Here is a 24,819-nt window from a genome sequence, read left to right on the forward strand (position 1 = left end):
CATCACTTTTTTAATGTAAAAGACAATTTGACCATAAACTAAAAGCTTCCAAACTGATTTTGAAACACTAATTATATTACTAATAATTTCTCACTACAACGTGATAAAAAATACATTTGAATATTAAAGACAATGACATGTGTTTTCATTCCATAAAAGATTAAAATTATCTAATACTACATTCATTCAGTCAACCGCTATGGAAGACCAATTCCTTATATAAATCACTTCTTCAAATCCACAAAACTCATATTCATTCATTTCTCTAAATCCATAAGTTTTTCATCATAAAACCACACTTTCCTAACACTACAACTTGAGGATACACATTGTAACCATGTAAATACTCAATATTCCTGCTAAACATGCCTTGCTAAGAACACCTTAAACAGACTGTCATCATGACACTTTGTTGCCAAAAGAAAATGAAGTTTCTCCATGATTTTTTAGTGGAAATTATCCTTGGATTCCAAAGTTCTATAACAATATTAGATATTTTATTAGATGCATTATTGTAAAAAAAAATAATTTAAAAAATGAACTCAAGTATCAAATAAGCTGTAAATTTTTACTTACATATTCAGGTTTTAATTTTTTATCTCCTCCTCTCACAGCCACTTTTTCTAGTTTATCTATAATGGGCCCAATCATTTCCTCATCTTTAAGCTGAAGCTCTTCGTGTATTATTTCTATATCTCGAATAGGATCTACACTTCCTTCAACATGCGTGATATCATCATCTTCAAAAGCACCTAAAATGAATGAAAGAGAAGCAATCCAATAAACAATACAGAAAGCCATTATCAAAGATTCCTGGAAAGTTAACAATTTATTCAAATTATTCTGAAATCTTTCAAGTAGGACATAGTGGGTTTTTTGTACTATTTAGTAATATTTAGGGCACTAGCAACAAAAACAGTAATTCAAGAGCCTCAACATTTCAAAAACTGATTGAAATAAATAAAATTAATCTTTACAGAAAGAAAATTATGCTCCAGAACTACTGCTATTTTCAGGTTTGGTACATTAAAAGACACTGAATTCCAGGCATGAGAGCCTGAAGTTCTAAACTGCACTATTAGGGTTTCCAAGGGAAACCGGATTTGGGGTGGGGGGGTGGGTGAAATCATCTGGCAGACCTCTTCCCTGCTTCAATCTACTTTATCACTGTGGTTCTGACGGTGATTAGATAATGAACCACTCAGACACACAATTTACACAGCAGCTAATTTCATCGGCCTGATTTGAGGGTATGGTTTTTAGGGGGCTATCAAAGAAGCAGATGAAGGTGCATTTGTCATATATGAGTGACAACCATTCACACTATCTGAACAAAATGGTGCTGGCCCTTATTAGAAACACATGCTATTATCACATATTTAAAGTGCAGTTGAAGCCATAATTTCAAATTGCCAACTGGAAACATAAGGGTAAAACAACCAGATATTATTGAAGCATGTGTACTGACTTTATGCCCTTTTGAAGACATAATGTGGCAACATAATTCAACTGGATTTACTCAAATTACCAGATAAAGAACAGTATCACAAAAATGAACAAATACTGAGAAATATTATAAACAGAAAGCAGTGATATACCCACAAAACAAAAAACACATTTATAAACAAATTAATTTAATTTAAATTACCAACTAGATTATATACCCAAATTGAGATGTTTTCAAACATAAAACATTGATTATTTTAGATAAAGATATCACAGGGATCATGAGAGACAGTTTGACTGAGTTTAATGAAAGAAAAACAGTGACCATAACTCATTCTTCCATACCAAAGACCAAGATATTCTCATTACAGGTTACAAAGAATTTTTAAATATAATTTTCTAGAATTGAAAATAATTGAGCCATTTGTATCTTAATGTGGAGCTACTCAGTAATATAAATAAAAAAATGTAAGTATATTGTTACAATTAAAATCTAAGTATTTAAAATACTTGGCATAAAAAATTCTTGGCATAAAACTGATGATATATTAAATAGTGCCATATAAATTATATGAACAAAATTAGCAAGAAAGGAGGATGCATATTATAACTTACCCGTAAACACACTAGACAGACAGTGATTTAGGTAAATTGTATGAATATTTGAAAAGCATGAAAAACGTCTCCCTGGAAGCACGGTATTACTTATCAGGATTTGAGGCATCTTACACAAATGGCACAATAAAACAGGAAAATAAAAACAAAAGCTTCTTGGCAAAGCAACAAAGGCAGCATGGTCAGTTCAGTTATAAAAAGAACTACATTTTATGACACTCCAAGTGAAAAATATCCTATATAGTCATCTTTATGTAGGAGCCAGTAAGTAACTATAGCGATGTCCTCAACAATAGTAAATGCATCAGCAGGTTTCAAATGGCAATTTCTTGATTACATTCCTCAATTTTAACTGAGCAGATAACAGAGAGAAACTTAGGAGTCGCAATTCTTCTAAAAGCAAAGAAAATAAAGCTCTCTGATCATCTGAATTAATCCAAATAGAAAACCAGAATAAAGGGAAATAGCACTTGTCTATCTTATAACCTTCAAATTATCCTCTAGGTTGCACTTTGCCTGGAGTCTGCCAAGGATTAGGCTAGAAAAGGAGTTATGACTGGATCATCACTAATCCATTCCCCTACTACTGGAAAGAAACTCAAATCACAGGCCCTATACACTGTGGATTGCACTGCTGTTCCTATGCCTGAAGGTTAGTATTATTATATTCACTTGTATGTGAGTGGTAATATACTACAAGAACTTAAATTTATTTTTGATACTAAATATTGCCAAAATTAAGATAAAAATTAAGTGAAGGAAATATTAAAGTTATCCTTTAAAACTGAATAGCCTTGTGATGACATGAAGCCTAAAACAGCTATAAAATATAAGCTTACAGAAAATTTGGTGGCCATATGCTCCAAGTTGAATAGACTTCACTGTACACTTACAGCATTCCTTCGCATCTTATCTGATTTAGTACGAAATTTAGTGGTTAAAAGTAAGGGTTCTGAAGTCAGACAAGCTCATTGGTCATAAATTCTTAAACAAATCACTGAACCTCTAAGGATCTCATTTTCACATCTTTAAAATGAAGATGTTTCTACCTCTCAGAGAATGGGTATAATTAAATCAGATAATATATGTAAAGTGCTTGGCAGACAGCCCCACACATAAGCTCTTTCAGCAACTGGGGCATATACTATTTTTTAAATGATGTAGGAATTAGTAATTAAAAAAAAAGGAATCAGTAATTTAGAAGAAATTGCATAGTAACATACTCAAACATTAGTTTTGAGTAATACCGTTTCATATCATTCAGTTCACCTTGGGACAGGTTAAAATAAGTTTTGTGAGATTTTCCCCCACTAATTCTTACTAGTTCACAACATTTTACCTTAGTCCATACCAAAGTTATTTATTTCAGCTTCACTTTAAAACACTGATTATTATGATTATTACAATTATTATAATTCCCCTTTGGGGGAAACACTGTACTGGTAAAGAAGATGACTTTAGTCATCTTGAAGACTATACTATATCATACCGAACTGTTAAATGAGAAAGTTATTTCCATTTCAATTCTCTTCAGTCCTTCTGACTATATCAAAGAGAAAGTATCAGTTTGATGCTGTTGGTATTTAATATCTAACATTTATAAATGTATCTCTTTATCAACAGAGCAGGCCTCAGTCTCAGAGCTTCTAAAGGCTAAAAAAATTAGTAAGTATGCAGTTTTCATTGTATTTGTTTTTATTATCTCAATATCTACAGGTGATACTAATTTTCTACTTACATTAGTGACAAAGTTTCTTGTTTAATTTAGTAAAAAAATGTGAGATCAAAAAAAATTTTTTTTTGTCAAATCAAGACATTTCTTTGGTGATGGGATTTTATCTGATTTTTTAAAACTTTGCAGGGGGGTTGGTGCTTGGTGGCACAGTCAGGTTAGGCGTCCGACTCTGGATCTCAGTTCAGGTCATAATCTCACAGTTTGTGAGTTTGAGCCCCACATGGGGCTCTGCTCTGATGGTGCAGAGTCTGCTTGGGATTATCCTTCTCTGCCCCCAACCCCCCTCCCCCCCCCCCCCCCACCCCACACTCAGAAAAAATAAACTAAAAAAAAAAAAAAGACTTTTTGGTACTGTTCTGTATAAAATAAGCTAATGTGATACAGGATGTGTGTGCAGGGTGGGGGAATGATCACGCTGCTGTGCCATACTTTAGCTAAGATAGTAAGGGAGGCCTCTCTAAGGAGATGACACTAGTCCCGAGGCCAGAATGGCCAAAAGGAGGCAGTAATATGAAGATCTGAGCGCAAAGGATCTAAGAAGGAAGTATAAAATCCTTAAAATGGGAACAAGCTTGAAGTGCTTCAGAAATAGAAATAAAAGGTCAGTGTGGGTGAACCACAGGAGAGGATGGTAAACAGAGGGTAAGTTGGAGAAGTAAAGCAGTTCACATTCATTCATAAGTGATGTGAGCATGCATTTTATTCTAACTGTAATGGGAAGCCATTAATTGGAGAGTTTTAAGTAAATAAAGAGGAGACAGGGTAATAACATACGATTTACGGTAAGAGGCCACTTTGGCTACTTTAAAAAGAACACACTTTAAGGGAGAGGACAAGAAGAATGGCAGAAAGACTCATCAGGAGTTGGTGGTAATGGTACAGATGAGAGATGACCAGATGAGTGGTTAACTTGAAATAAAATGGAGGAGAAATGTTTGGACTGGGAATATATTTGAGAGATGGACTAGATGTAGGATGGAAGGTCATGACTAAGATATAAAATTGGGAGTTATCAGATATGTTTAAAGTTATGGATCTGGATGATGTCATGTGAAAAGAGCACTCCAACACTCAAATGTTTGATGGGAAGGAAGATTTGGCAAAAGAGACTAAGAAGGGGTGACAACGTGAGAGAAAATGTAAGGAAATGCTCTTATGGGACTGAGGGGAAGAAAATGTTTCAAAAAGGGCAGAGTACTCAACTATAGCAAATGTTGCTTAGAGGTAAAGAAAGGTAAGTATAGAAAGCTGACCACTGATCTTTGGCAAAAAGTGATTCTTTAAGAAATACTTTAATGGCTATATCTTCTTCACTATTTCTTCTAGATATCAGTGATGGGAATACTATAACTCAAGGATCTGTCCCCTTATTTATTATAACTCTAGAGCACAAAAGAACTAAATCCTAGCATTTCTAAGTTCATTCAGTTTTTAATATACTCCTCTCTAATATACTCTAAATGGACTAGTTATATAAGGCAAACACCATTATTTTTCTCGCAATCTTTGAAAGACATCCTATCAGTTAAGAAGGTGGCCCACTTAAAAATCACGGCCACGTTCGAAGTTTCACATTCCAAGTAAGCCGGCATAAACAAACACTGAAACAAACACTGACCAGCTGCACGTTGGTAAACCAACTGATACGGAATCATTGACACCATACAATACACATCACCAAGAACAAAATCTGTAAAATCAAGTCACATATAAGGCTTCATTCAGAATTTTCCAAGGCCGCAGCTCTATGCCAAAAGACAGTGGAGAGAAGTCTTCTAAGTTCTAAGGAAAGAAACTGTGACTCAAGAATTTTAAATCCAGCCAGCCTATTTTTCAAGGATAGATTTTGACAGGAATAGAGATTAATGGCAAACAGACTGCATTAATATATTCTAACATATAAGACTGAACAACTATAGAAATAATGCAAACAAAACAGAACATATGTATTATAAACTATGAAAAGTTATAAATAACAAAAATTCAGAGATAAGGAAAGGGAGGTAAAAACATTAAGTGTGCTAATTTCCTCATCTTTCACAATAAGGGATCAACAGATGGACATATAAAGATGAAACATGTAATTAAAAAATAATTTCTCCAATCTCTCAGTGTTCTCATGATCCTATTTCTTAACTCTATCTAGCAGAATCATTTAAGAAAACATATCTTTTGTGAAAAAATTACCTGAAGTTCAGTCATTTCTTCTATATTCAGTTTTTTCTTTCCTTCAAACCCAATAAAATAAAATGTAGCATTCTATTTAAAATAGCATATACATTAGTGATCATATTTTTATGAAATTGTTTCTCTCTCTTAATAACACTGACCAAATGCTAATAAAATAATGCCTGGGCAGTGAGCTATTGAGCAATTTTCAAATCTTCTTCATCAGTTTGGTCTTGCTTTAAAGTTTTTATAATAAACATGTACTGTTTGCGCAGTCATTTTTTAAGCACAATAAATCGGTTTAACTTCAAGAGAAATTTGCACAAATTTTACTTGAAATTTTGGCTTTGCACTGACTAGCCACAAGGAGAAAGCCACTATTACCATAAAAATTATTTTACACTATACATTTTTAAACATATAAAAGAGATGAATGAAAATAATAAACTATAGTAAAGCCTTCTTATCAAATGATTTGTTACAGGAGAAAATGACCCATAAGCTAGGCTTATGGATCCCATCACAAAGACTTTTTACCCATCAATCCTGCATCATTTCCTTTCATAACAAAGCACCTTTCTCATATCTTCCTGACTTCTCTCACATTTCCAATACTTTTTTCTTCTCTTTTGCTACTCAGCAGCAAAGACTTCATCTTGCTCACTTCATTAGGGAAAATGCATGTGATGTTTGGAAAACCAAGGCCCCTTTTTGGTTGTACCCAATCTTTCCTTCTTTCCAGCAGTGAAACAGAAAACATTACCTTCTGTTTATGGCCAATCCCTCTACCGTCTCTGCTATGAATCTTACCCTCCCCCAAGGAAATTTGCTCCACAGATTGTTCCTTGTATCCTTGTATTTCCTGAGACCTCAATCTAGTATGCCTCTCTCTCCAGTATTTGTAGCATCTCTATTCACTAATATTCTCCCATTAACATTTAAGCAGGCTTAAGATTCTACAGCAAATCAATCATGTCAGCCATCCTTGGACATTAATCCCCATTCTACTATTGCTTTCTTTCCTCTAGTTCAAGGTCAAATTTTTTGGAAAGAGCTGTCTGTACCTGCTCTACTTCTTTCCTCCCTCCTTAGAACTTAACCCACTGCAGTTTGGTATGCTTCCACCATGCTCTCAGAAGCTGATCTCAAAAAGGACACCAATGCTTTGTCTTCATGATGCTAAGTCAAGTAGCCATTCTTCAGAAATCTTGAGTTGCCTGTCAGTAGCGTCTAGCTTCAGAGCACTGATATAATCCCTTTCGCAGATTCCTTATAACCACATTCTCCTGATTTTCTTCTAGTTTCTCTGGCCATTTCTTCTTAGGCTATTCCTTTACTTGCTCAAACTACCACCTAAATGTTGATGTCTTCCTTAGCTGTCTTCTCTTATCCCTCTATTATACACTCATTTACAGAATTTCTAGCCCAGAACTTCCCTGAGTGGCTCCAGTATATTCTGAGGTCACAGCAAATAAGATGAGCCAAAAATTCTTTTTAGTTATTACAGAAATCACTTCTATCATAAAATCTATTCACTAAGTGAATAAATGCAAAATGTCAATGCTTATACTAAAGTTGTAACTTTTAATATTTATGTGCCTTCTTTACTAAGAACCAGTCAAAAGAGAAATATTTTACTTGGTAAGACATATTTGACTACTCATATGGCACTGGACATTCTGAATATTTATTTTCTGGTGTGATGTGGCAGAAATGAGTTCGCCATTTTCAATTATTATAAATGGATTAAAGTTTGATCAATTTACTCATTCATTCAAAGTCTAATATCTTATTCCATAAGATAAGATTTGAATAAGAAAGATAAATCTAGTGTTTAGGATGTTTAGGACGCTAAATCCAACTAGGAAGGATTTTAGAAATAAAAATATACTTCAGAATTTCAAGACTTCAGTGAACTGCTTTGCTATATTTCTACTTAAATCTAGGCTATATTCAGTTTTCAGAAGCATTCTAGTTAAATGTCGAAATAGGTTTCAAAATACATGATGTATCTAAGTATATAGGCTTCACAGCAGTACTTTATGTAAACCACCTGTCACAGAAACCTTATATTCCAAATTGCATGTCTGGTGTTTTCTTGGGAATAAGAGGGTATATGGTCAAGACGAACCTATTTGACTTATGTTTTTTTTTTTCTATCTTCCACCACTACACAATACAGAGATAAGGAATTCCTTGGTATATAAACCAGTATATAAACTGTCACCTGCTCAACACATATATAAGACCACAATATGCTTTGCTAAATAGAAATTCCCCATTTAAAGAAAGCTTGTTTATATATCTAACAATAGGCTAAGTCTTTTGAGAATTAAAAACAAAAAAAATATAATAGGACCTTAGTCTCAATGAGTGGACAATGTGGTTGGAAAAACAAATCTTATCTAATAAAAAGAATAATATTCACTAACAAGGACTTTAAGTATAGGTTCAATTAAGAATTAATCATCAAGGCCTTTAAATATAGGGGAAAAAATATATTGGTAAAGAAGAGGAAGAAAGGCATGACAAGTAACAGGGAAAAGCATCAGAGAAAAAACAGGCTGAAATAAACAAGGCTTACCTGAGAGCTGAGTACAGTAAGAAATTATACTGAGGAGTAGTAGAAGATAAAAGTTTATCACATCAGGTTGGTATGAAGGATAGGAAAGTCCAAATAGGAATATAAGTCTGGATGTCAACTGATAATCAGAGGGAGCCAACACTGGTTTTTGTGTTAGTAACAAATGGAAAGCAGCATTCAGAAAGACTAACCAGAAGTAGGGAACCAGCTAAAAGAGAATTGCTATACTCTAAATACACTGCCAAAGTACACTAGGATACTGATGAAAGATATGAGGCCATCAGGATGAATAGTGAGACTTAACTAAAGAAAACAATGTCAACCAGATAAAAGCAATGAGAGAGAGAGAGAGAGAGAGAGAGAGAGAGAGAGAGAGAATTGTAAGGTTTCAAGCCAAAAGATCTTTATTTGCACTCAAGGTAACATCAATACCGATAAGATTCAAAGCCCAAATCCAGTATGAAACCAAAAGGTATTATATAACAAAAGTACAGACTCTTACAAATATAAACAAAAATAAAAAAATAAAGTACATACTCTAGAAAAAAAAATATTACATGTATATACTGAACCTTAAATCATAGCACCAAACCCTGCATGCCACATAATTTCACATTCTTTCCAGTTTCTCCTATGTGGTAAGAATAAATGTTTTGAGGGGTGCCTGGGTGGCTCAGTCAGTTAATCATCTGACTTTGGCTCATGTCATGATCTCCTGGTTCGTGAGTTCGAGTCCAATGTCAGGCTTTGTGCTGACAGCTCAGAGCCTGGAGCCTGCTTCAGATTCTGTGTGTGCGTCTCTCTCTTTGCCCCTCCCCCTCTCGTGCTCTCTCGCTCTCTCTCATAAACAAACAAACAAACAAATGTATGTATGTATGTATGTATGTATGTATTCTAACCGAGACTCTCACCACAATTACTAAAAGGTTAGGGGGCACTCTACCAAACCAGTAGAAAAAATATTATTAAATACAATGCTAGAAATCAAGATAAGGATATCCTGCTCAAAAAAATCTTTACCTTTTTGAATTTCTAATCCACTTTTCAAACAAAGTCATACCTTGTGTCAGAACTATGATTCCCAACTTCCTTAGAATTCTATAGGTCATTGAAGAGAAGGGAGAGTGCTAAACTTGTATTAGCAACTCAACATCTATAGTTTTATTCATAAACACTGAAAAATGGCAGTTCCTATTTACTTTCCATAAATGACATGACAAAAATTCCTCAAAAATTGTTAATGTTTATGTATTCAACTACTTTTAAAGGTATATAATACATACATATGTGTGTGTGCATCTGTATCTATATCTATATATTTTATTGTCAAGTTAGCTAACATACAGTGTAGTCTTGACTTCAGGAGTAGATTCCCGTGATTGATCGCTTACATACAACCAGTGCTCATCCCAACAAGTGCCCTCCTCAATGCCCATCACCCATTCCCCGTGCCCCCCCAACCCTCCACCGCCATTAACCCTCTCCTCTGTTCTCTGTATTTAAGAGTCTCTTATGGTTTGCTTCTCTCTCTGTATGTTATTTTTCCTTCTCTCCCCCTATGGTCATTTATTAAGTTTCTCAAATTCTACATATGAGTGAAATCATATGATATCTGTCTTTCTCTGACAGACTTATTTTACTTAGCATAAGAGAGAGAGTGCAAGCAGGGGAGAGGCAGAGAGTGGGGGTGGGGGCAGGTTCTGAAGTGGGCCCAACGTGAGGCTGGAACTTACAAACCGTAAGATCATGACTTGAGTGAGTGGAAGTTGGACACTCAACCGACTGAAACACCCAGGTGCCCTGGTGACAAATTCTTTATTTTATGGTGGAGAAAAGTGGTTGAAAGCAGGAGTTAAAGGGGCGCCTGGGTGGCTCTGTCGGTTGAACGACCAACTTTGGCTCAGGTCATGATCTCATGGTTTGTGAGTTCGAGCCCCGCGTCGGGCTCTGTGCTGACAGCTCAGAGCCTGGAGCTGGTTTTGGATTCTGTGTCTCCCTCTCTCTCTGCCCCTCCCCCACTCATGCTCTGTCTCTCTCTGTCTCAGAAATAAATAAACATTAAAAAAATTTTTTTAAAGCAGGAGTTAAAGCTGTTTAGTGAACACTCCAGATGCTCTGATTTAGTAGTGTAGTTTAAGCCCAGGTTTACAGGTGCACTTAATTTTTTTTAAGTAGGCTTCAGACCCAGTGCAGAGCCCAACGTGGGGCTTGAACTCATGATCCTGAGATCAAGACCTGAGCTGAGATCAAGAGTTGAATGTTCAACAGACTGAGCCCCCCAAGTGCCCCGACAGGTGCACTTTAAAACTCTAGCCCTGGGGTGCCTGGGTGGTTCGGTCAGTTAAGCATCCAACTTCGGCTCACGTCATAATCTGGTGGTTCGTGAGTTCAAGCCCCACATTGGGCTCTGTGCTGACAGCTCAGAGCCTGATGGAACCTGCTTTGGATTCTCTCTCTCTCCCTTCTCCCACTCACACTCTGTCTCTCTCTCTCTCTCAAAATAAATAAACATTTAAACAATTAAAAAAAAAAAAACCTCTAGTCTTAATCTACATAAAGCCCCTTCTCATCTTGACCATGAAAGCAATTTGAGCAAAAACAGAATCTAATTCATAGCTGAACCTCAAGCTTATAGTATTTCTCTATCTCTGTATTAAATAAGATGTGCAGTTTTAGCTACCTTAAGTTATGAAGTGGGGAAAGGGCATCTTGATTTATTGTATTTACTTCAAAAATCCATTTACCTTCTTAAAGAATCTAGGACACAGAAAAGAACCAAAAAAAAACCATTCTGCTAACAAAATTCTGCTAAAAAGGCTATAGATTTAAGCCTCTTAAGCTTTCAGAGTCTGAAGCAAATGAAAAAGGGTTCTATCAATCAGATTTTAATTACCTCAAATGGATATATTTACAGTCCTCTGGAAAAATAAAATATTGTGTAAACATACAAAAACGAAAATAATTGTCTAGTAATGTAATATAAACTGTTAATTACTTGATGCACAGCATAAATGGAACCGCATAACAAGACTTGGTGGGTTGTACTTATTTACAATAACAAATCAATCAAAAGTAGCCTTTAAAGTCTTTAACCTTCATTTTCCAGGAGAAAACTTATTATCTGAGACATAGCAAAGGCCCCCAAATAATTCAGTCTATGCTACAGGCTAACTGTTTAATGCTGGAATAGAAAATAGAACTATGGGTAGCCAAAAAAATTTGCTTTTGCTTTGCTTCTCTTCCCTCTCCTCTCCTCTTTCATTATAGGAAAAGGCTCAAAACAAAATCCCGGTCAACAGGAAAAAAACCGACCCTATCTCTGACATAATAAAAAATTAACCAAGGTTTTCAAAACGCTTAGTAAAATAACATGCACATGTGGCTGGCTTTGAGAGACCAATCTAAAATTAAAGAAATTATACATGACTTATGCAGAACTTTTAACAAACTAGTTAATTTATATGAAAGCAATCAAGCAATGCTAGAAATAAAAAATCATCCCCAATCTTGAGACAAATAGATATTTAGGAGAGAATAACAAAGTAGGTCAGTCAGGTTCTGAGAAACCTTACAAATTTTTATTATTTTCTCCTAATAGTAAGAGTTTGTATAAATTAAAAATAATATGCTTTTAAGGAGTAACTAAAAAACAAAACATTAAGTAGGAAGAACAAGATGAACAAAGAGGAAAAAAAAAAGATACAGGTATATAAACATGAAAACCGGTAAATATGAAGCTTATGTTAGTGTAGTAGGAAGGAAAAAAGCCTTTTGGTTATTACTGATACCACTTAACTGATCAGAAGCAACACATTACAAAATCATACAATATAGTTCTTTAAACGTACAGAGCACCAAAAAACTCTGCCTAACAGTTACTGTTATTGTACTTATATTGTAGATAATAAGACATCCACACCATTAAAGATTTCTTAAAGTCACTTAAAAGTTATGAATTATAACCCAGAGTCAACACCTGTACTTAATCATATTCAACTGCTCAAGGGCTTGACATTTTTAGTTGCTGAAACCTATCAACTCTCTTTTTATATATCAACTCTTTCCAAAGAAGTAGGCAGAAAGTACCTTAATGAGAACTAATATTCATCTCTCAATAATATTTTCACTTCTTATTCTATATAAGATACCTGAAATGTATAAAAGGCAATTTTATTCAATGATATTTTAAATTAGTATTTATTGAGATTCTGCTCTACCTCCAATATTGAGCTAGCTGCTTTTGTTGTATTTAACCTTTCCAATAACCATCTCACTAACTTCCTAACTTCTAAAACGGCATTAACCCTTCTGCTAGTAGAAAAATTCCTCTAGAAAATGGCTTTGCCCCACACTCATTCTCCACAAATCCTCAGTTCCAGCCAAACTTGTACTGACTCAGGAAGTCCAGAAAGTTCTTCACATTCGACTGTCACTGTATTTTTGCCCATTCCCTTCCCTGGGTCTCAAAGACATATATCACTTCCATTACAAATCAAATCTATCCCTAAAATGCATAGTTAAATTTCCCCTCATCTTACAAGGCAATCCTAGAGGAGTCCGGGTCTATATTTCTACAATTCCAGAGTCATAGGAGGAATTGTAGGGATAATTGTTTGGAATAAAGTATGGTAAAATTAGTGGCTTAATATATTACCCCAAATAAGGCTCCTGGGAAGATCCATTTTTATACCTTTTATAGAGTTCTGTTGTAAGCAGGGGGTAAATGCAGAGAGAAATTAACAAAAACCAGAATCTTATCTCTACTACCAATACTGTAAGCAATGAATAAAAGAGTCATGTGGACTCTGCCATTCACAATATAAGCTAAAGAGCAAAGCAGAGCTTTAATTTTTCTAATGTCAGTGCTCACTGATATCTCACCTTTTAATCAAACTGATCCATTCTCAATAATTTCATTTTACATTTTTAATGCTATTACTCATCCTTCTGCATGGAATAGTCTTCCTCCCCACTTCTGCCTTTCAAGAGAAGTTACGTATTTTTCATGGCCTTAATCAGATGTCACTGAAACGATACTTCCACGATACCTTCTCCAACCATACCTGCTTTCTGAACTATTAACAAAATCTATTTTATTCACATGATCTGTAGCATGTATATCTAGTATTAGAATGTATGTGATTAGTATGCGATTAACTGTGATTAGTATGTGATTCTATTTCTTAGTTACCTAAGCTGGAGGATTCTGTCTTATATGCCCTTCTAGTTCTCTCCAGTGCCTTGATCAGAGCTGATACATAATTAGGCATTAGGTGAAGCGAAGAATAAAGGAATCAATGAATGAATGAATGTTTCAAGCACTCATTAGCACTCCAAATGAAAAACTGTTGGAGGGGAACTATGGATTCTAGATGAAGCTAGACATGTAGCACAACAGCAAAGGATCAGTTTCACAGCACACAATAAGATATTTAGCAAGTATTTCAAAGGAACCAGTGCTAAGCATGTCAATCACATAAATTAAGAGTAAGTAAAACACAAAACACGGCAAACTGCAATAACAGATGTGAGAAAATTTTGTGTTTCATCTCTTCACCTTTGAACTGCGTGACTATTAGTGATGATTATTCATTTATTTTCTGAGGACTTCTTGGGTGTACTGTACTGGATTAGTATTACGATAGAATTTTTAAAATTTATAAATCAAATTAAGAAAAAACATACCTATAAACTATAACTAAGATCAATAAACACAAAAGGAAAGGAGAGACAGGGATTAATCAGCACAAATCAGGATTAAGGAGGGAAGGCGTGAATATAGATGAGGACTTTCAGAGACCGATAGCAGCAAACAGAAGCAGAGTCAAGAGGACATTCCAGGCAGAATGGAAATATAAGTATGGCAGAAGTGATTAAGGGCACAGATTCTGGGATCAGACTATCTGGATTCAAACCTGGGTTTCAGACTATTTGATTCATCCGTTGTAGGATTATTTAATTTCTCTGTGCTTTCATTTTCTTATCTGTAAATATATAAAATAATACCTACTTCATAAGGTTGTTCTGACAATTAAAAATGATAACATACGTAAAGATCTTAGGATGGTGCCCGGTACATAGAAAACACTCAGAATATGTTAGCTATACTGATAAACGAAAAGATAAAGACAAGGTATATATCATGGTTTTTCAATCTTGCTACTACTAACATTTGGGTCCATGTAATTCTTTGTTGCAGGGGGCTGACTTGTATATTATAGGATGTTTAACAGCACCCCTGGCCTCTACGAACTAGATGTCAGTAACATACACATGTGCACACATGCACGCAAGCATGCACTCCGACTGTGAATATCAGAAATGTCTTCACACAGGGGAGCATGGCTGGCTCAGGTAGTGGAGCATACGACTCTTGGTCTCGGGGTTGTGGGTTCAAGCCCCATGTCAGCTGTAGAGATTACTGAAAAATAAAATCTTAAAAAAAAAAAGTAATGTCTTCAGACACTGCTAACCCACAGTTGAGAACCACTGGTGTACATTAAAATACAAAGGTTGTCCTATACAGCAACCAAAAAGATACTACCATCGGTGCAAATATGCAGGTGTCAATTGATGGAAAGCTTCTAACAGTGATTGAGGAGTTGAAATTTAATCTCTTATATTAGAACATGCCAACAGAGATTTTCAGAGAAGCACTGTTATGATCTCGTTCTTGCTTGCTTATTCACTCATGCTCTCTTTAAATGATTCTATCAGTTTTGTACAAGATCTAATAGTTTGAGGGCACCTAAGTGGCTCAGTCTTAAGGGTCCAACTCTTGATTTTGGTTTGGGTCATGATCGCACGGTTGGTAGGACTGCGCCCTGTATCGGGCTGCTTGGGATTCTCTCTCTCTTGTTTTCTCTCTCAAAACAAACAAACTTAAAAAAAAAAACAAAGCAAACAAACAAACCTGGGGCACCTGGGTGGCTCAGTTGGTTAAGCTCAGGTTTCAGCTCAGGTCATGATCTAGTGGTTTGTGAGTTCAAACCCCGCAACCAGGCACTATCAGTGCAGAGTCTGCTTAGTATTCTCTTTCTCTCTCCCTCTCTCTCTAACCCTCTCCCTGCCCCCCTGCCCCCACCGCCTCTCTCTCAAACTAAATAAATAAACTTTAAAAAAAAGATCTAATAGTTTGGAGAGACATCGATGGTCACAAGCAAAGCAGTTGACTGTTGAGTACTAGTGCTAGAAATAATGTGAAAGGGGTCAAATCTAAAAAAACAAAAAAAACACTTAAAATCTTTACAAAGATTTTGTTTGTTTGTTATTGGGTAGGAAGAATGATATCAAATTGAGAAGAAATGAAATGTAGCCAGTCATAAAATTAGAGGTATGTAATATTTAGTTAAAAATACAATTTTAAGGCATATTTTTAAAACGTTTACTGAATGTTAATCAGAAAGAGAATGGTGCCAGGAGCCAGAAGGCAAATTTCAGAGATGAGAAAAAGTTGAATAAGATTAGTTTCTGCCTTCAAAAATGTTTATAATCTAAGAGGGGAGACAGATCAGCACATAATTAATACAAGTAAATCCAGGCTGAAGGGAAGCAAGGATGGGGTCAGTATTCAGTATAAGCTGATGGAAAAAGACAGTCTCAAGGTTTCAAACTGGAACACTGGAGTCATGTAGATGCCATTTAAAATTTAGATTAAGATTCATGTACAGGTTTTGACAGAAGTATAAATTATTTTTTAATCCCATATTTAAGTGTATTGATGCTGTGATAAGAGATAATATTGTCTCCACAAGAGTTTGAAACTGGTGTTTAAATGCTAGAAAAATGTAAATATGTGACAGGTATTAGTCAAGTAAATGGCTGGCTATTAATTTTAAAAATAACTACTTTATAGCTTTATCTATAATATCAATGGACCACGACTTTTACCCAGATTTTCTACAATATGAAGGTGCAGGAGAAGGAATAGAAAAAGGAGGACTCTGGTATTAGAACAGTGAAGTGATGGTTTGACTGAATCCACATTAAACAACAGGGAACACATCTGTGGGTCCAGATGAAAAGTATTATGAAGGTAGAGGTCTTAAAACCAAATAATATACCTCACAAAATAATTACATCCTTAAATACAATAATCCACAGTTCTAAAACAAGAGCAGAAACATGGAAGAACAGGTAAGGCCTAGAGACTACATCAAAGACAGGCAAGCAATCACACCTTAGGGAGCAGACTGTATAAGGTAGGGCATTGCATCCCCAGTAATCTTCCAAAACAATCCACTCTAATTGACTCAGCAAAGTGAGTACCAACTATCTGAGAGCATCCTAGAATTCTAGTGCCATCCTAAAATCCTAAAGATCCAGTCTTCACAGTCACTATTTAAGCCCTGAGCAAACAATCACCACCAGGTGGTGCCAAACCAAAGACAGTACCAGAATGGACCTGGCTGGGCCAGCACCTTGTCACACCCTTCACCCTCCTGCAGCTAGCTTTGCAGGTTCACCCTAGTCATTTCATTCATCTAGCACTAAAATCACCTCATATTTATGCAAATGAAACTTTGGGACCCATGTAGCACATTATGTCAAGCATTAAGGGGTGGTTACTGTAATACATTCTTCGGGGGGTGGGGCTCAGGGAGAGATGACAATCTGGGCTTACGTGAGAAGCCTAGTTACAGTAGTCCCACTTATCCATGGTTTCAGTTACCTGCAGTCGACTGTGGTCTATAAGCAGATGCTCTTCCTTTTGATGCATCATCAGGAGGTCAATAGTAGCCTAATACTACATACAATGCCTACATCATTCACCTCACCTCATCTCATCATGCAGGCATTTTATCATCTCACATCACAAGATGGGTAAGTACAGTACAGTAAGATATTTTGAGAGAGAAAGAAAGAGACACCACACTCATATAACTTTTATTACGGTTATTGTTACAGTTTTTCAATTTTTATTATTATTCTCTTACTGTACCTAATTTATAAATTAAGCTTTATCATAAGTATGTATATGTAGAAAAGAAACAATAGACCGGGATTAGTACTATCCATGGTTTCAGGCATCCATGAGGGGTTTTGGAAAGTATCCTTCACAGATAAGGGGGGCCTGCTACACACAGGAATAGACTAAATTATTTTTTTCTTTATGCCTTACTTCATTAATATAAATGCAAATAAAGTCATAAAAATAATCAGAAAATAAATAAGAATGCAGTATACTAAAAGTTCTAACTAAGACTTCAAACAGTTAAATATGAACACAATGAATACTTCAAGGCTTTCCCACATGGCTCTACTAATGAACCATGATCTTCAACAAGAGTGAAATGATATAATAGCACCAATCCCCCCCCCCCCCCCCCGCCCGAAGAAAGTTAAATGATCCTTTGGTTCTTTTGTCTTTAGAGCATAAAACATGGGGACTACAGTAAAACAAAGGAAGACAAATCTCCCTACCCCCTCCCGAATGTAAAAAATATATAAAAGTTTCTCTAAATTCCTTTAAAAATTACCTCAAATTTTCCAGTAAAAGACTTCATGGCAAACTTACTCCCCTCCATCTCCACCACCACCAGATTTTAGCACTGCTTATATGTTATACCTGTCAAGATCTGATGACTGTATGTTATGTATTCATCTGAACAGAACCACTACACTTAGTTACAGGCTATCATCAACCAATTCATTCTCTTGCTAAAATCAAGTCATCCAATTACTCCTTGACTAATCAAGGCTGTTTTGGCTTTTTCTTTTTTCAAAAGGTACTCAACAGCATAAACAGTTCACTTACAAGAAATGGAAAGGGGCTAATCAGCAGAATTATTGTTTTGCTGCTACAATTTGCAGTATTTAAATTTAGTTGCTGATTGGACTGAAAGTTTTATGATATAGCATATGAAACTAGTTTAATACAACTGGGAAGCTGTGTAGCTGTATTGTCTTGCCATGGCTATATTGGTCTACTTTGTAGGATAGATAATTGACCACTTTCCTTAAAATAAAGATATTTTAAAAATAAGTTTTAGTATACTTTCCCACATACATTGGTTTTATAAAGGCAACATGCTATTAATTCCTGAGCATTCTTTTTAACGTTAGCAACTATGTGCATACATACACATGCTGTAAAAACCCACAATTGCTTGGGGTTTTAATTTACATTTATTTGGGCTTCTAAGCAGCAATAAACTAAAAGACATTATTTAATTATCTTCTTATTTAAGAAAATAAAGAGGTACATGTTTTATATAAATCCACATTATCCCTTATATAATAAATAAAACAGTGACCACTGTATTTCTAAAATGGGGATTATTTCAATTCAAGAATAATTTTGGGTGCAAACTATAAAATGAAACTATTATCCATCAACATTATTACTCAATATAGAATTTCTGAGAAAATATTTAACAAAATGACTAAAGACTAAAATCTAAACACTAAACTAAAACCTTGGATTTTTTCACTAAAAAGAAAAAAATTAGTATGTCAAAATCTTGACAAAGTTTTGGAGAGAGATGAGATCCATTCTTTAAATTCAGATTACCTTGTTAAGTACAGAGATACAATAACAAAAAGGAGAGGCTGTATTTTGCAGGAGGAAGAGATGCTTTTAGAGTAAAAGGGATAGTTAGGGTTTTTAAAAAAACAACAACAAACAAACTTAACATGTAACCAAATTTCTTACACATTAAATAATGCTGTGCACTAACCATCAACAAGAACTTACATACAGAAAGGAAAACATATACACACATAGATAAGATTAAAACAATTTCTAAATCTTTTATATATGTGCACATAATTACATAAGTAATACTCTATAGGCATATGTTTTGCATGCTAAGACCCATATAGAAATGAAATTCTATACAGAACTGTGAAATTATACTTCCATTAAAATGTCTGCAAGGACCACTTAACATACACACAAACATTCCAGAAAGTCTTACTTTCACAAATGCACTTACAAGGTATACAAATGCTAGGATACTTCAAACCAACTATGTTTAATTTCTAAAAAATGTTATTTTAGTAATTTTTTAAACAGGATTCAATCTAGCTTATCTATGCTGAAATTCAAGGAAGCAAATAAATTAAAAACTAAAATACATTGATAGAGAACTAGTATTCTTTAAAGATGAATATTTCAGAGTCGGCACACCTGCCAATATATTAAAAATAAGTAAAATCAACTACAAAAGTGATAAATCAAATGCCATGGTAGACTTGACTTCTCGAGACAGCATTTTCAGCCGTCTTTTGTGGCTTTGTTTGGCGCCATAGTCCTTTAAGTTTTGTCTTCATAAAGCCCTAACTAGTTGTAATCATTTGCAGCCTAATTGTGGACATTTATCTGCTTTTCTTATGCATAGAACATAGCTATTAAAGCTGAATGGTGATGGTGTGAAGTATAGGTTAAATTGGGTGAAATTAAAGCAAATTACTCCGGGATGTGGAAATCTGAAAATAGAAACCACCAATGATTTGCAACCCTCTTGATGATCAGCTTCACAGAACCCTAAACGACAAGAAAACTTACATATTTTAAAGTTAACTAGGTTTTTAAAAATAATATGTATAAATGTATTTTTAACTACATGCACTTCTTAGTAATGTTGGAAAGATTATTTGTTTAACTCAGCTGCAATGTGAAAAAGATCTCAGGTTTCTATTTTAAATAGTGCAGTTCATTTCTTAAATGAGATTTCCTTTCCGTCATATAAATTTTTACCTATAAAAATTCATCCAACTATGTCAAACACAATCTATACACATTATCATATATTATTCTGCTAGCAAAGTTTTAACCCTGAATAAAAGTATTAATGCTGTAGATAATATAACACTGAAGTTATACTAATAAAAGTAAATTAAAAATGTAAACATAAATTTATCATATCTATACGCATATTTATATATATATGCCATACATAAATCTGCGTATGTGACTAGCATACAGAAAAAATATACAGAGGCCTAGAAATAAATATAAAACATTAAAATACAAAAATTTTGTTTTCATGTATCTAAAATCTTACTGGTTAATCCACAGTTTGGATTAAGACAATAAAACATTTGCACCTTGCATGTTTTCTTAAGCAAGCAAACAAAATAGTATAAAAAAATTACTAGATCACAATTTAGATGAGCTTACTCTAAAGCTGGAAAACATTTCCAGCAATGAAACTGACACCTTTTTATTGAGTGCTATGCAGAAAGCATATTTAGGTATCTGGGAAGAAAGAAAATTACATGACATGTCCTAAACCTTCAAGGAGCTTACAGTTCAGTTCAGTTGGAGAAATAGGACAAGCGTATGTAACTAAGTCATGGCTGCATGAAATGGTACCTTCTACCATGAAGAAAGCTCCTAATCTCAAAGATAAGAAAGAAAAGGGGTTTTAGGGAGGAGGACCACAGAGGATATGGACCTTAGAGAATAAAATTCAGCCAGAGGTACAGCAAAGACACGGCAAAATGCATAAGGTACATTCAAAGCACAAAGAACAAATGCATCTGAGGAAATCTAAGAACAGATAAGAAAACAATGAAAAACATTAATGCTTGACAACGAAGAGCCTTGAGTATTAAGCAGAAAATGTAATTCCCAGTAAGGCATGAATGTTTTACAAGAGGCAGTAATAATCCAATTCAATGACTCACAAACAGTGATATATCTTATTTCTCAATGACTATAACACAACTAAAGGCGATATGCCAAAGACATGGCTCTCTGGAATATTAGTAATAACCCTACCCCCTCAATAGTCCCCTTTTCTTGCCTCATATCAGGCTACGAAGATACTGCTTCCTACTTAGCAATTGTATCCTTGTGTATTCATTATCTTCGTGTTTCAGAGATAGCATAGTACAAAATTTAACATTCAGCTACTGGTAAATTTTTATTGGTGTATATTTTACAACCCTAGCAATAATACATACTTCTAAATAATATTGCAATGTTAGTAAAACTTGAGTTGGCAATTTTAACAAAATGTACACAATTATCTTCTGCTTTGTGAAAATTAAGCATTTTTTTTTTGCCCTCCATAGAATGACACTCAAATTCTTGGACATAGTTGCTATGGGTCATAAGAATGGTTAGAAACCATTACTCTTAAAAGAAGAAACTAGAAAAAGGAGAGACTAGAACAGTGATTTTCAAATATCTAGGGTATAGATGATTCCCAGTCTCTCCTTGATTCTAGATCACTAGAGTACACCACAGAGTTTAAAATTCTGCATTTTAAACAAAATTATGTAATGCATGTGGTCCCAGGGTCACACTGAAAAAGGGAGGCCCAGCAAGAATTTACATACTAAAGTCCGTTATAACGCATAAGAATCTGAACTAAAAAGTGGTAGTGAAAACAAAATGAAGTAGAAAAAGAAAAGAAGCACTTCTAGAAAGGACCAACAAAAGTTGATGATAGATTATAGCAATATAAAGTAAATCATTATTATCTCTAAGCAAAAGTATGGGTGCCTACTTAGAAAGCTGACCCAAAATTTAAATCTATATACAAAAGACTGCACCTAAAAAGGAAAAAGAGAAAACTCTGCATTTGAACACAATTCCTTTATTTAACCAAATAAACAGAGATGGTGTAAAAATAAGTAAAAAGAAATATAACTTTTAAAACATGGCATTTAATAGTTTTGAATTAATACTATGTCTTTTTTTTTTTTTTTCATATAAACAAGCTTAAAATTTGCACTAACCAATACAGAGCACGATGTACCATTCTGCTTTCTGTTTGGTGATTTTACAAAGTAATATATTAGTTTCGTTTTCATGAACAATAAACTTCACCACATATTTAATGAAGAGGAAACGTTTTTATTACAACTCTAGTAATGAAATTTCATCAGAATTATACTGCTCATAATAATGGGATGTTTTAAACCAGTATCATGAGGTAATACCTGAAAAGAAAGATGATGTTTGCCAGTCAAAAATCAAACTAAATTAGTACCTAAAAAGTTTTAAACTTAAAATTGAATGGGCATTTTCTCCTCTCTAAAAATTAAAAGAAATGAAAATAACAATGTTCAAGCTTGGAATCTGGAATGTACAGACTTATTGTCAACTCCCAACATAGTTGGGAGATGGCTAACTCTCTCCTAGCCCCACCCTATTACTTCTTAGGAGTTTAAATGGCTTCAGGTAAGGATGATTCATCTACCCACAGTGACTGGTCAAGGATTGGCTACGTGAGTTAAGGAGTAAATCTCAAAACTTTTTATTGGAAGGCTGGGCCAAAGCCACTTTGTCTGCCTTGATTGATGTGAACTAGAAACCACAAGGACGCCATGTTAAAAATCATGAGAGAGTAATCAGCCTTAGGATAAAGTTAGTCAAGGCAGAAGGCAGAGACAGAAAGAAATGAAGTTCTTAGGGATAGTTTGAGTCAATGGATAAAGTACTGCCTAAAACCATTTATCTTATCTGCTCAATAGTGGAAGCTGACAGATTATCTTAAAGCCATTTTGAAACAAATTTTTATTGTAACTAGAAACATCACAACTCAGACATTATGCTTCCTACCATAAGTAAAACACTGTAATAATGAGTATCTATTATTCCATATTTAAAAATTAATGCATCCAATTGTTATAAGGTATCATGGAAAGTTCAGGCCAACAGTCCTGGCTCACAAATTACGAGTTTTGCCATTAACTTGTGTCAGGTCGCGTAGCTAACAACAATCTTTCTGTCTCCTAGTTTTTTCATCTTCAGAGATATTATCTACTGAAAAATAATTGTGCAACACAATATCTCTGACACAAAGAAGGTACAGAACAATTGCTGGTGCTATCCCCTTTTCTGGAGAATCCATGCCAAGGAAAGAAACATTATTAATGTTTATTTTGAGAGAGGACATAAGCAGGGGAGGGGCAGAGAGAGAGAGGGAGAGAGAATCCCAAGCAGGCTCCACACTCAGCACGGAGCCCTCCCTGTATGGGGTTAGATCTCACAACCTGAGCTGATGTCAAGAGTTGGATGCTTAACTGATTGAGCCACCCAGGCGCTCTATGCCAAGATAATTCTTGTTTCCTTTTATCTAAACAAAGTCTACCCAGTTCAAGTTTTATTTCTTCCTTAAATATAAAACATTTAAATGTTTAAGCCCTTATTGACGGTATTCAAGCTCTTATTGACTGACCTATCAAGAAATTGGATTAGCTTAAGCAAATAATCTCGGTAACAGAGAAAAAGAAATGTGCTTTATAAGACATAAAGAATGTCTTTCTTGTTTCATTGTCTATCAAATAATTTATCTCTCATAGTCAAATGTCACCTCGTAATACTTATCAGAAGATAATACCTGATAAGATTTCTTATGTACCATGAACATTTTACTTTTGACCCAACTTGGGAAATTTCAATTCAAACAATAAAAGTAAACCAATGTTACTTACAAGTAGAACTTAAATTTGCCTCCTATGGAGAAGAATTAACAAAACTCTGAGAAGCAGCTTCTTAGGTAGACTGAAGACAGCTATTACTTGATCAGCTATGAGCATACAGACACAACAGAAGACTAGGAAGCTCTGACAGGAACCCAACTGTGCGAGTGGCAGTTCCAGTTCATAAACAGGGAAATAGGATCTGAACATGAATTAGGAAATCTCAAAAACAAAAACAAAAAACCACTTTATTTGAATGGGGTTCTGGTCTCCAAGGGGAGAACTGTTTTTATTGCAACGACTGCAGAGTCCAGCAGTGGTCCTTTACCATTTTGCTAAGTATCTCCACCTGTATAATTTTAAATATCTGCAAAATTCTGTTCTGTAATAATAGAGTCTACTACAACATTTCTGTTAGTGATAATCATCAGTATTACCTTTAAAATAACGGGGCACAAGGATGTAATAAAACATACTTCTTGTACTGCTGATTTATCCACCTACTAATTCTAATTGATGGCCCCTAATTACTCTGTTAAAAGATATTATTAACTTGGGCTTTATTTAAGGGAAAAATATTTAAAGTTCTCTTCCCTTCCCCTATTGTGAATATTTAGTTAAGAATTCACTTAATAAGTCTTTTTTTAATAATACTATCATAATTGTTATGCAAGTTAAAGATTAACTCACATTAAAAGGTAGTAACTATCATGTCTTAAAGAATCTTGAGTAAATTAAAAAAAGGAATGGGGGGGAAGAACCTAGAAATCAAAATATTTAGTCTATCCCCAACAAAAATATTTCCATTATAAGTCGGTAAATATAAACTAGTTACAGTTTGGTCAGTAACACACTGGACTAAATCTTTGCATCTTAAATTCACCCCCAA

The 24,819-nt window shown here is 34.7% G+C and overlaps 1 protein-coding gene across 1 annotated transcript in view; it reads right to left on the reverse strand.

Moving 5' to 3' along the window:
* OLA1 (Obg like ATPase 1) overlaps positions 1-24,819 on the reverse strand; it is a 170,168-nt gene that overhangs the window by 66,035 nt on the left and 79,314 nt on the right. The window contains exon 5 of the mRNA XM_027055467.2: positions 577-752. Within this exon, the coding sequence (XP_026911268.1) occupies positions 577-752 (176 nt within the window). The remainder of the gene's footprint in view (positions 1-576; positions 753-24,819) is intronic.

The sequence above is a fragment of the Acinonyx jubatus genome, chromosome C1 (genome assembly GCF_027475565.1).
Source record: "Acinonyx jubatus isolate Ajub_Pintada_27869175 chromosome C1, VMU_Ajub_asm_v1.0, whole genome shotgun sequence".
NCBI lineage: Eukaryota > Metazoa > Chordata > Mammalia > Carnivora > Felidae > Acinonyx > Acinonyx jubatus.